General features: G+C 34.2%; 1 protein-coding gene across 1 annotated transcript in view; it reads right to left on the bottom strand.

Moving 5' to 3' along the window:
* Positions 1-14,043, bottom strand: part of RAB40C (RAB40C, member RAS oncogene family) — a 68,700-nt gene extending 54,657 nt beyond the window's left edge. The window contains exon 1 of the mRNA XM_051968989.1: positions 13,875-14,043. Coding sequence (XP_051824949.1) covers positions 13,875-14,028 — 154 coding nt within the window. The 5' untranslated portion in view covers positions 14,029-14,043. The remainder of the gene's footprint in view (positions 1-13,874) is intronic.
* Between the last annotated feature and the right edge of the window lie 661 nt (positions 14,044-14,704).

The raw sequence follows: 14,704 nt of genomic DNA, 5'->3' as shown, positions 1-14,704 counted from the left end.
ATACAGATAATCCAATTCTCAGGAGATTCACAAAACATTCTGCCAAGCACGTGTTTTTACCTATGACTTTTACAAAAGGAAGTGTCCAAACAAAAGGTATCTCCTTACTCTGCAGAGCTTCTTTCCTATGAGTCATTATGGCTCCCAAATCTCAGCACAATTCATTTCTTAGAGAAAAGTGAGTGAATCTGGCTATTTATTAGTCACAAAGGCCATTTCACAATATAATCACAATATAAAATTGCTTGCCCTGCCACTATGCATCCAATTGGCACATCCCCCCTCTTAAGGTTATCTCAAATTTAATGATTCATTAATGTTCTGTTTGTCTGATTTATATATACTCTTTGCTAGATAATATATTGTTGCATTATTTATAATTGTTCAAATAATTAATTTAGTATAGAATTTGTAGTCAAATTCTGAAAAAAAGAACTGTGGTCAGAAACATCCCTAATGATAACATTATTGCAATGAAAATAGGAAATTGGACATGATTTTAAACTTTTCTTTTTTTGAAAAAATAAGTTTTTATTCTATTTTTTGTTTTATATAACAGTAATTCTCAGACACGGACTTCTTGCCTCTCTCATCTCCCTTAAATTAAACCTTTTCTTGTAAAAGTAATAAAGCAGTTAGGCAAAAACATCACCAATACAGTGAGTCAAAGAACCTTTTAAAAGAAAAACCCACTCTAAATTCAAAAGCTGTTTATACAAGACAAGGTTCACAGAACTACAGACTAAGGGTTGGAAAACTTTAGGATATATAGTCCATTTCACACTCCAACAAAAATCTTTCTTATAACATATCCCTCAAAAAAAATAAATAAATAACATATCCCTCAAAGATTCATCCCACTTTTGCTAAAAGACCCAATAATAGAATCTACTACCTCCCAAGGTAGCCATTCTGTATTCTGTATTACAATTCTTAAGACTTTAGATGAACATAAAATCTGTCTTCTCTTAAATTTCCACCCATTGTGTCTTACTCTATCTTGGGGAGTCCAGCAAAAATGTTCCAATCCATTTTTGTTCCTTCAAATATTGAGGATAAACAGATTTCCTTAAATCTCTTCTTTAGGCTAAATATCCCTAGTTCAATTAAAATTCACATGGCATGGTCTCAATAACACCACCCTGACTGCCCTCCTGTTGATATTCTCTTGTTCATTATTTTGTCCAAAGATGTAGTCCCAGGCATGGTTTCAACTTTTCACCAGGCTGAGAAGCTTTGGGCTTCCCTTATCAAGTGGAATGGAATTACAGACATCTTTTCAGTATAAATGTTCTCTGGCCAAATTATATATGGTTGATAAATCTGGAACATACTACAAAATGCCAAGGAATCTAAGTTACTGGATAATGAAAGAACAATGAATGGGTTATGTGGGTAGGGGAGAGAAGAGGCTGCAGTATCATTCTAATAATGACTTATGTTCAAGAAGTGACACATGAAATATAATTAAGGAAATATATGACTAGAAAAGGTAAGCCAGTGATGAGGTAAAAGTGAAGGACAAGAGATAGACAGATGGCATATGCTATTTATTAGTCTGTATAAAATATAATTTGCCTTTTTTTAAATGTAATTTCATTGTGGTTTTTATTTGGGTTTCTTTTTTTTTTCTTCCACTAGATTATAAACTCAATAAGGACAGAGATGGAGTCTTTTCCCTTGATGTTAGTCCACAACATCTAAAACAGGCTTTAAGCATACTGAATGCTCAATTAAATGATCATCTTTGATCTTTTACTAAACCTATGACAGTTTATGATTAGTAATCAATTTAGAGTTGTTTGTAATTCAGGAGCTGGTCTTCTAAAAGCTGTTTTTACTTTAACAATGCTATCATTTTTACTGGTATATTCCAATTTAACTTTTGATAATTCTTACAAAGAAATGATATATTCATTTAGCCATTATTTTGCAATGCCTTTCCTCCCACAGCCAGCATCTAAGTCTGTGTCTTCACCTTATTAGGGCAGCAGCCTCTTAACTGATCTCATTGTTCCTAGTCTCTCTTCGCCCTTTCCATTATTTCTTTTAGACCAATAACGAGTATTATTATTCTACTCTGGAAGGAACCCTAAAGACTTTTCTCTCATTTAGTCTCCCTTTCAAAGTAAAAATCCTTTTACAGCATCTTTAAGGATGGTCATCCATTCTTTGAGCATTTAATTCTACATGCAGTGGAAAGAGCTCTGAATTCAGAATCAAAAACAGAACTTTCTTAATTACTCAGTACCTATTCCTGAACTTTAGAACAAAACAGGGATTGTACAAGCATATATTTCTGCCTAAACAAGATTCTCTATTTAATTGTCATTTAAAATTTTATGGTTTATTAACTCATAGGATCACAGTTAGAACTGGAAGTACTTCCCAGCCCTTTATTTTATAAATGAGAAAAAAAAAAGTTTAGTGACAAGTAACAGGCAGATTTTTTTTTTTAAATACTGTCTTATCTATCTAAGTAAATAGGGGTAACTTGGCATCTTATTGGGTGGTGGTGGGTTTTTTGTTTTTTTTCTTAATTTAGAAGTTTTAAGAATATTCACTTCAAATTGCCTATCAGGTGGCTGAGGAGATAGAAGTATATGTCAACATCAAAGTCATTCCATATGTTTTTCCCCATCTTACTGATCTGTCCTTCATAGCTGCTGAATCCTTTTTTGCCCACATTTTCCACAATGCTCTTGGAAGACCATCCTCATATAGTTAAAACCACCTAGGATCAAGGTCAACCATTTGTACCAGCAAATTTTCCCTTTGCTTCTGCTTTAGAACTAATTTCTTATTGGTTGATAATAAATTTATGTCTCCTAGGTATAATTACAAAATAACAAATATTCTCTACCTCTCCCCATCCCCAAGGGAAAAAAGGGCTAATATGCTGAACAGATTTGGGGTTACAATTATTCACTTCTATAGCACTTATAATTTTAAAATTGTATAGTGTACATAATGTGTTTTTATACTTATTACATAATTTGATCTTTACAGTCACTCTGAGAAGGGCAGATCAGAACCAAATGAGAACTGGAAGGAATCTTAGAAATTACCTAATCTAGGCTGTTTATTTTGATTATTATTGTATTATGCTTATTGCAGTGATTCTTTTGACTACTCCAGTGTGTTAGGGCTCTTTGGCTCCTATGATAAGTTTATTTAATACTTACTATGTACCAGACACTAAAGTTATAAATATAAGCAAGTTAACAGAACAGTTTCTACCCTCAAGGAGTTTACATTCCAATATGGAATACAACACTAAAAAGAGAATTGAAAAAGAAATAAGTTTGGGGGAGGTGAGGGTATCTCAATAAGGGGCATAAGGACACCAAAGGAAATTGTATGGAAGATGTGGCCTTTCTTCCCACCACACCTCCAGTAAAATAAGGCACAGAGCTAATTTAATAGAGCTAATGGAGCCAACAGTAGAGTACAAATTTCTTGAAAATAGTCTGGACTGCTATGCTTTTTGAGATACCACTGTGCCAGAATCTGGGTGTTAACCATACTCCTACCGTGTATCCCCGATAATAAGACCTATCCTAAAATATATATATATATATATATATATATATATATCTCATAATCATAATCATAAAAGGTGAAAGGGAGTGAGGGAAGTAAATAATCTTCTATGCTTTTTTAATCATCCATGAACTTCTTTGGGGTTATCCATTTACTTATATTAAATACAAAAATGTTTTAAATAAGACCTATCCTGAAAATAAGCCCTCCCCTTACTATGAAAGATTCCTCTAAAATAAGCCCTCCCCCGAAAATAAGCCCTATTGAGATTGCTATTGTAGTGAAGGTGATCCCCTGCGCTACACGCTATATTACGGTACCCTCTGTATGCACTATCCCTTCACCCCCACTCCGTGAAACGCACGCCACGCTCTGAGCTGCATCCAATCAGAGCTGCAGCCGTGAACGCATCATCCTGTTCTTCCCCAGTGATTTGCTTGCTGGCGCCATTGAGAGCAGTGCCGCGGAGGAGGGCTGAGGCAGGACAACATAAAAACCCGGTATGTAAGCAGGAGTGAGGGGGCATGATGGAGGATAAAAGAAGAACTCAGCCAGCACTCACCACACTAAAGAAATGAAGAATTTTCTTGTAGAGAGAAGAATAGATCAAGTAATGATTCCTGCAGGAATGACTGCCTATCTCCACACCCTTGATATTTCAATAAACAAGCCATTCAAGGACCATTTGCGCATGGAAGTCAATGACTACACTGAAAATAGAATGGAAAGAAATCAGCGTGGAAACTTTGTGAAGCCCTGTCTGCAAGAAGTCGTGACTTGGGTGAAGAAGTCGTGACTTGGGTGAAGAAGTCATGGGATAAAATTACTGACAGCTGTGTCGCCAAGGCACTACAAGCAGGTTACCTAGACAAGACATGTTCATTTAAAGAGAGCTATATCGCTGGACATGACAGATTGGGGCCACTTCTTCTGAAGGAAATAGAGGCGCAAGACATCCAGGACGGAATTCAGGGTATGGACACCTATGACGATGTTGTTGAAGAAGATGACATCATCCTTATTGAATAAAGGTACTTTTTTTTGTCCACATTTACCTGTTTATTAAAATTGCTGTCAATGTTCATTAAAATAAGCCTTCCCCTGAAAATAAGCCCTCTGGTGGTTTTCTGTCCAAAAAATTAATAAGACAGTGTCTTATTATCAGGGAATCGTGGTATGTTACCTACATAGAAAGTTTCTGTGTCTTCCCTCCTTCACCCCTTTCCTTCTCTTCCCCCTCCCTCCCATACCCCCAATCACTTGACTATTCATTCTCATGTTTATTCTTAAATCATTTTAAATTCTAGTATAACCCAAGAGTATTATTTAGTTATCTCCTTATGAAGTTATATTAAAATTACAAACACACATTATATTAAAATTACAAAGCACCTAGCCTACACTATAGTTTATTAAATATTAAGTTATAGAAACTCTTTTCCTTAGCAGTTATTTATATTTGTATAGCAAACCCTTTAGCTCCTATGCTTAAATATTAAATGTTATTTGCTGTACAACTTATTGTAAACAATAATACAAAGACAAAAATATTTGTAAAATTTTTAGCTACAAAAAAGATCATACTATCTATTAGTCTTACCTTCTTTCTGGAACACAGTGCCACCATTCAGTCAGTCCCTCAAGAATCATCTTATTTATTTCCAGCATAAAGATTAAATTCATTTTTTTCAGAAAATTCTGAGAGAAAACAGTTCTCTCTATCCTCTCAAACTATTCTCCAACCATAGCTAATAACCCTCCAGAATCATAGTCAACACTCTTCTACCTACTTATATACACAAAAAAATTCTCTGGATAATATTTTCTTTCTAAGATAGGACTTAAAACATTTCTAAGGAAAGATTTCTGCAGACTCTGTCTTCTGTTTCTCTGAAGTCACCATATAACTATCTCACCAGAATAATAGTTAAGTTCGGGGTTTTTATAGATTAAGTAAAAATTTCAACTCTTCAGGCTCTTCATAGATCAAAGTTAAAACTCATCAACTCTCTTCTAACTCTTCAAAGAATGACAATTAAACTGTCACTAACATCCCACAGCCTCTTAAAGAAGCAAATATGTGTTTGTGTGTGTATTTGATTTTAATATTTTTTCACCTGCATACTAGTGTCAGCTGACATTTCTTGCTGTTGTCAGTGGGCCTATTTTTAGCAGTTTCACCTCTTCTAATTTGCTATTTTTATTCTGCTGTGAGTTAGAAATCAGATAACCACATTTGTTAGAACTGTCTAAAATTAAGAATGAATAGGTCTCTTAAGTGAGGTTCTGAAGTATTTTAAGTCTGAGTAACAAATTTTAGTATATGAACTTTTGGAGAGTAGTTAAGAGGCATTTGTTTGCTTTTTGGTTTCTGTTTTCTAAATAACTGTGTCTGCCCAGCATATGAGATGTTACTTTAACTTAGTACTTTAATATTTACATTATTTCATTAGTTTAGGCTACAAACAATGGGAAGCATTGTGGTCTAGAGGAAAGCACATTTGAGTAGGAGGAATCAGAGAGCATTTGGGTTCAAAATCCAACTCTGACAGTGTTTGTGTCACTAAATTACTTAACCTTCCCGGGCCTTAATTTTTTCATATATATAAAATGAAGAGGTTGGATTATTCTAGATTCATGATCTATGCTCCTTTGTGTCCTATTGAATTTTTTTTTTGGGGAGGAAGGCAGATCCTCTTTTGAGGATTAAGGGTGTAATGACACAAACCACTGTGACAAAGGAACATCTATCTGGTCAATATGACAAAAAAAATTGGAAAATGTTGGAGGAGATATGGGAAAACCAGGATACTTACTAATGCATTGTTGATAGAACTATGAATTGATTCAACCATTTATTCTGCAGAGCAATCTGAACTATGACCAAAGAACTATAAAACTGAACATGCTCTTTGATCCAGAAATATTGCTGCTAGGTCTCCATCTCAAAGATATACAAAACAAAAAGGGAGAAAGGACCTAATTGTACAAAAATATTTATAGCAGTTTGGCATATACTTGTGGTGGTTAAGCATCTGAAATAGAATGGATGCCCATCAATTTGGGAACAGTTAAACAAGCGGTGGTAAATGATTATATTCCTGTGCTATGAGAAATGACAATGAGGATAATTTCAGAAAAACCTGGAAAGACTTACATGAACTGATGCTAAGTGAAGTGAGAGAAAATTGTATACATAATAACAGCAAAATTGTTTGGTGAAGAACTGAATAATAGCTATTCAGCAATGATCCCAGATAATCCCAAAGGCCTAATGATGAAACATACTATCTACCTCCAAAGAATGGATATGATTTGAATACAGATGGAAGCATGCTATTTTTAACTTTCACTTTTTTCCTTTTATTTGAATCTTCTTATACAAAATCACTAATATGGACGTATTTTTACATAATTGCAACATGTATTACCTACAATCTAATTGCTTACCATTTTGAGGAAGAAAGGAAGAGAGGGATAGAATTTGGAACATAAAAACTTTAACTAAAAATGTGTAAAATTTTTTTAAAATTATAATATACTTAGTGTTAATATCAATACCTAAACATGCTTTGAAATTATATTTAACCATTTGGTACTGGCTAAGAAATAGAATAGTTGATCAGTGGAATAGATTAGGTTCACAGGATAAAATAGTCAATAACTATAACAATCTAGTGTTTGACAAACTCAAAGACCCCAGCTTTTGGGATAAGAATTCACCTCTCGACAAAAAACGCAGGGAAAATTGGAAATTAGTATGGCAGAAACTAGACAGACATTGATCCACACATAACACCGCATACCAAGATAAGGTCGAAATGGGTTCATGATCTAGACATAAAGAATAACATTGTAAACAAATCAAAACATAGGATAGTTTACTTCTCAGATCTGTGGAGGAGGAAGAAATTTGTGACCAAAGAAAAACTAGAGTTCATTACTGATCACAAAACAAATAAATTTTGATTATATTAAGTTTAAAAGTTTTTGTACAAACAAAACTAATGCAGACAAGATTAGAAGGGAAGCAATAAATTGGGAAAACATTTTTACATTCAAAGATTCTGATATAGGCCTCATTTCTAAAATAAATAGAGAGTTGACTCAAATTTATAAGAATTCAAGCCTTTCTCCAATTGATAAATGGTAAAAGGATATAACAATTTTCAGACAAAGAAACTGAAACTAATTCTAGTCATATTAAAAGGTGCTAATCAATCTCTGATTTGATCATTTCTCTGATCCATCACTATTTTTTTCTTGTGAGGCTCAATAATTGTATAAATATATATACATATATTGGATTTAACATATATTTCTACCATGTTTAACATATATTGGACTACTTACCACCTAGGGGAAGGCACAGGGGAAGAGAGAGAAAATTGGAACACAGGATTTTTTGCAAGGGCTAATGTTGAAGAATTGTCTACGCATATGTTTTGAAAAATAAAAAGCTTTAATAAAAAATTATATTTAATAAACTGAGGAAAATATTTTCACATTCAAAGGTTCTGATAACGGCCTCATTTTGAAAATATCCAGAGAACTGACTCAAATTTATAAGAATTCAAACCATTCTCTGATTGATAAATGATCAAAGGATATGAACAGAAAATTTTTAGATTAAGAAATTAAAACCATTTCTAGTTATATGAAAAAATACTTTAAATCACTATTGTATATTTTTATCTAAATTAGTCTTATCCTGATTCCTTTAATTTTTAAAAAATGTCTTTATTAATAGCTTTGGGTTTTTATATCATCACTATCATCTCAAATATTCTTTCCCCTCCTGGAGAGCCATCCCATATTACAAATAGTAATTTTTGCAGGGGGAAAAAAAAAAATCAGCAAATTGACCAATACATTGAAAAAAAAATCTGAAAACTGTGGGCCACAATTTGGGGTGTCCTTTCATATAGATAAGTCCAGCTTGAATTTTATAATTTTATTACATTTACTTTTTTTTCATGTGTTATCCCTTCCATTTACATTTAAATTCTGCTTACTTACCCTCTGCTCAGTTTCCATAGGTTTTTCTAACCTTTATTTTCATGATATAATAGGATCAGAACTGGAAAGGACCAGAGAAGCTAAAAGCCCATCCCCCTCACTTTTACTGTTGTAAAAAATAAGACCCAAGGAAATAAAGTGATTTGTCAAGCATCACAGAAGCAATGTCAGCTGTAGGATTTGAATCTAAACCCTCTGATTCTAGGGCTAGAGCTCTTCCCACTGTACCATTCTATCAATGCTTCAAAGTGAAATAGAAAAAGCAATAAAAGAAGTAAACCTATTGACTGTGATTAAGCATAAGGTAGAACAGCTACAGAAGGGTAGAAAAGAGATTTTCAGAAATTTGTTCAGGCTCTATAGTAGGACTGGAGGCAGATTCCTTCTGATTCAAGTAGTGAAGCGGTACAATGGAGTCTAGATAACCCAAGTTTGAATCTCATTTTAAATAGTAATAGTTTGTGGTCCTGGAAAAGTTACTTACCTTCTCTCAGCATCAAGGCTAGAGCTGGCAGGGTTACCAAAGGCTCAGGACTTTGGAGCAGGCTGGCTTAGTAGGCAGAAACTACAACAGGGGAGTTTTCAACATTTTTTTCTTTTTTTGGTGTATGTTTGTGTGTATATTTGCATAGTGGTAGAGTATTGAAATGAATATTAATTCTGTTCTGTTAAAGACATTTGGGCAGAGCTGGCTCCCTTAGTTTCTTTCTACTAAGCCACTTTATAAGAGATTCCCATTAAAAAAACTATTCTCTTGCACATGTTTGACCAATATTGGATTACTTGCTATCTGGGGGAAGAGGAAATGGGGAAGAGAGGGAGGAAAAATTGGAATATAAGGTTTTGCAAGGGTCAATGTTGAAAACTATCTTTACATGTATTTTGAAAAATAAAACTCTATTACTATTAAAACAACAATAACAACAACAACTTTATTCTCCAACTTTACCTAGATATCAGACCCCCTATTTGCACTGTCATTGCATCAGGTTCTAAAAAGGATGATCAAAGTGACTCATACATTTGTGAAGCAAAAAAAGATCAAAACATGCCTGCATACCTACCTGTCTGAGTGAACAAGCTAGACAAGGTTCAATTTTTTAAAGTTATCTGACTGCAATAAAAGAAAAAGGATTGGTTTCAGACAGCAGCACTATTTGCCACACCTTTCAAAGAAGACAACAATCTTTCTACTTTCCTGGTTGCCTTTTGCTCTTCAGGTGGGAGGGCATCCTATTATGTTTACACACCAAAAAAAGAAACCTAGAAGAGTATAATGAGCTTTCTTCCCTTGCTCACTCTTAACTGTTTTTATGGCAATGAAGCAATTACAGTAATTCTGAGGAAATAAGTGTTCAGAGGCATAGGAAATTCAGGTTCTTTTCTCCAGAATTTTCTATTACTTCATAACTTCTAATACTTCTGGCATCAGCAGTATAAAACTTTATGGTTTAAAAATCTACACTCTACATACATTATTTCATTTCCGTCTCAAAATAATCCTGTTGTGATTCTATCACATGCCTTATTACATTTTACACATAATAAAAGTGAAGCTTAGAATGATTCAAGTGATTTACTGAGTCACATGTTTAAGAGTATTAGACAATGTTACTATTACAACATATGATCTATCTTCAATAGATAAGGGAAAAGAAATATAGTATAATACTGAACAAATTCTCACCCCACTCAGTTATTTAGTCAATGACAAAGGAGAGAAAGCACCATAAACAAGCACCTCTAAATAAGGTAACAAGGAAATAAGGCTTCCTAAAAAGTCATATTGATCCAAATAAAAGCCATGCCTTAACAGAAATTATACCTCTACACAGAATCTCTTTGAAAAACTACATATACACAGAAAAATGATAAGTGACTCTCAAGGTTTTCCACAAGCCTAATTTGAAGAAAAGGTGTGGCCTATATTCTCATCAGTATACACCTCTCTCAAAGACAGCCAGTCATCTTTTGTGGAACTAGAATTAGACTGTTCCCATGCTTCCAGACAGACAGCTAAAAGCCAACAAAATATAAAGCAGACATCCTTACTGGACTGGAATACATCAAACCTAGGGCTTCTATTTTTTCTAAAGAATTGCTTAAATAATACCAACAGCAGAATCAGTTGCTCTATACTATACTTTTCACCCAGTTCAGTGAAGCTCATGACATTTTATATATATGTGTTTTTTCTGGTATGTGCCAACAAGGAGACCAACATTAAATATGTTACCCACCCACAAAATAGTCTTCACTGCAACACAGCAGGCCTTTTTTACCTTTTCTAATAAAAGCAACTTTCTGTTGGAAATTATTGAAAACATTTACCTTTTTTTGCCCCTTACTATTACTCTGGGCAGATCTGTAAATTTTATACATCCCTTCCACATTTCAGTTTAGTGTTTCATAGGAAGTGTGGTAATTAGACTTACAATGTAAACAAAAAAGACAAATGAGGAAGGCTGGATGATTCAAGATTGAAAATGCTGTCAAATTTACTTAGTTTTAAAGCTAGAGCATGTTACTCATGAAACTAACATTGAGGGTCTTATTCATAAATAAAAAAACAGTATTTTGCAAGGAAGATACATGCTCAGGTTGGAATGTGTGAATTCTTAAATTTCGAAAAACTGCCAAGATTCTATTATCTTGACCCCATAGCCAGAAAGAAAACAGGGACCACTTGTCATATAGTTGACTTTCTATCATCGACTTTCTAAGTCCTGCTCATTATAAATAGTTCAGTAAAACCCATCACCACTGCTGGGAAAAAACTGAAAAACATAAATATTACTATCTGAATCAGGAGCATCACCTATGAACATGAAGATCATATCATAAATTTACATTTTAATTGATCAATTAATATCATGAACTACCAATCCCAATTGAGATTCTCCTAAGCTTTCTGAAGAGTTTTTCAGTAGTCTTAATATTTCTTTCTCTCACCTAAAAAAACAAAAAAACTTATGCTGATTAAATCAGAAAAAAAATGATTTCCCTTCTTAGCTTCCAAACTGTTTCCTCCAGGATAGGTTTAAGAATACATTTTCTGGAAACTCTTCAGAGGAAATCTGTTGCTTCAGTCTCCTATTGAATAGGAAGAGGGATATTTAGCTCCAGTACAATCAATCCCAAAACACTATTACTACTACAAATAAAGAAATAAAAACCTAGTAGGCAATATAATCTGCTATTTGAAGGTCAACAAATTAAGATATAGTCAACGCTATCAATGTTCATAAAAATTTCAAGAAACAAAGGAAAAAAGTAGATTAGAAAAAGCAGGGCTTTTTTTCAATAAAATGGTATTTTTAAAACACACAAAAACTCAACATTTGGAAAGATTCAATAATGACTTTTAAATTAAGTCAATATAATCGAAGAATCATTGGGATAATGTGCCCACTCCAGGTTATCTTGGCTTTCACTGAGCATGTTAACTGGATTTCACTGAGTATTTTAAAATACTTAAATTAACAGGGAGGACAAGCATTGACTGAATTAATGAACTTACTCATAAAATTTAAGGCTGAAAGAAATTTAAGAGCACCTACAATAAGTAATTCGCCCAGTTTTTTCTTCCCGGGTTATTTTTACCTTCTGAATCCAATTCTCCCCGTGCAACAAGAGAACTGTTTGGTTCTGCATACATATATTGTATCTAGGATATACTGCAAAATATTTAACATATATAGGACTGCTTGCCATCTAGGGGAGGGAGTGGAGGGAAGGAGGGGAAAATCAGAACAAAAGTGAGTGCAAGGGATAATGTTGTAAAAAATTACCCTGACATGGGTTCTGTCAATAAAAAGTTATTATTAAAAAAAAAAATTCACCCAAATTCAGTAAAGTCACAATTATAATTCACATTCTTTGATTTCAAATCTTGTGTTCTTTCCATAAGACCAAATTTCATTTAAACATTTCCTAGTCCTGAAATCTTGTTTTAAAAAGAATGCTAAAAATACCAAGAAAGGAAGGCGTTTTATTCAAGGCACAGCAGGCTGATTTCCTGAACACTAAGTATTTTCACACCTGATGGAACAGTTTGTCAGCATCCATCTGTCATCTGTATCAAAAAACACCCAACAACAATATGCTGATAACTAATTCTACACTCTGGTACAATCATGTCATATGACCCTAACTAATGGACGACAATAATGCTACCATGGAACCTGGGCCACAATCAAATGACTGATACAAGACGAAATTCCATCTGACATACTACCCCTTTACATCTTTCTAACCATTCTCCTTTTTTTCCTTAAGTCTCTTGAACCCAACTTTTTAGAATCTAGAAATCCACTGGGCAGGCACAATATCATGTTTAATATGAGACTCAAAAATGCTTTTGCTACTCAAAAGAATACTTACAGCAAAATTTACTTTCATATCATATGCTGAATACTTTTAAGGGACCCAAACTGTTATTTTCAAGAATGTAGTTTGCTCTAGACTCTAGTTGTATTTAATCTCTCTTTAAGGTTTAGGACCTTACTTTAAAATGAAAAAGATGGAAACAGATTGCAAATTGCCATGGACCCATACCCTTCTTGAGTGTTACATTTTAACTACTGTTGAAGGGATGAAGGAAAAAGGCAGTACCAATTGTCAGTTAATTATAGTCTTCAAAACCATGATAAATGGTCTGTCACAGTTTCCATTATAAAGCTTGATTTAGCAGGAGGTAGACAGATTAAGCTTGTATTAAAGTATAAAAGAAAAGCTTTAGATGGGACCTACTTTTAGAAGACTGATTACACAAGGTATCCCTAAGTCTTTGCAAATATATTTGTCTGTACACAGCAGGAACCAAATGCTTTTACTGATTCCCTGCTTACATCCCTTACCAGCATATATAGAGCAGATAACTAAAATAAAAAGTAATTTTCCTGAACTAAAAGTCTATTATGGAAGTGTCTATTGTGTCAGTGATGAAGGCAAAGTTGTAATTAAAGTTAATATACATTAAGCACCTATTGTGTTACCAACCTTAATGCTTAATGACTTAAGATACAAATTCGGATAAAAATTCACTTTTGAACTGATCTTTAGGAAAGGGGTTTAAAAAAAAAAAAAAAAGACTCAGGAAGACGTGCTAATTCTAGTCCCTGATAGCAAAAGCAGCTTCCTGGATGGCTACAAAACAAAATCTAAGCCAAGATTGAATAGTTCAAAAATATATAAACAACAAAGATCTGGAGCTGTAACCTGAGCACAACTAAATTTAACTGTTTTTATACTTCCTAATTACAAAACTGCAGTGCAGTTTGACTAATCCTCCCCCTTCCTCAAGTCCTTACCATTGCTGTAGGCATAGGGGGATTCAGAAGCTCCATCTTGAAGACTCTCCAGGATTTCTCCTTTTCCAACATCACTGTCTCCTACCAGCAGAAATTTGAGCAGATAATCATAGCTCTTCACAGGGCTGCCCTGGGTCCCCATTCTCCCTCTCATTAGCAAAGAGGCAGGATCTGCATACTAAACATGCAGCACACAGACACAAGAGCACAGGTTCCACCTTCTGATCTTCAAGAGATGATCCCCTGAGGGGGTTGTTGTAGTTGTTGAGGAGGGAGGATGAAAGTAGAGGAAAGATTCACCCTCTCAAAAGGAACTCTGTGTCCAGTTCACCTTCCATTATTGATCTTCCGGGTAAAAACACTCCTCCATCCTGACATAAAAGAAAATGCCAACTAAGTTATTGATTTCCTTTAGAAGACACCACAAATGTTTTGCCAAACTACCAAACCCAATATATGGCCCGAGAGCCATGTGTAACCTGCAGTGCTCTTTGCTAAGCAGGGAGTTAAGGGAGGTAAAGATGACCACAAGCAAGGTAAGAAAAGCAGTCAAATTTATTAGCCTGTATTTCAGGTTTTCACTTTCACTGCTCTCTCCTTCTTAAAAAGGGATCGTCCCTGAAATGATTCTAATAGGACAACAACCAATATCTTTTTAATACCTCTATGCAAAACAAAAACAGTCTAGAACATCTGGGAAGAAACAATCCAAACCATTACTAGATAGATCCTATCCACCTTCTTTACACTTTTATAAGGTTCCCTCTTCCCTCAGTCTCAGATCTTTGCTTCCTTTAGCTTCTTTTTTTGGGGGAAGGGGGATCCTCAAA

Source organism: Antechinus flavipes, chromosome 1 (assembly GCF_016432865.1).
Source record: "Antechinus flavipes isolate AdamAnt ecotype Samford, QLD, Australia chromosome 1, AdamAnt_v2, whole genome shotgun sequence".
Lineage (NCBI taxonomy): Eukaryota > Metazoa > Chordata > Mammalia > Dasyuromorphia > Dasyuridae > Antechinus > Antechinus flavipes.
The sequence above is the reverse complement of the archived record's forward strand: the minus strand, read 5'-3'. Positions and strand labels throughout refer to the sequence as shown.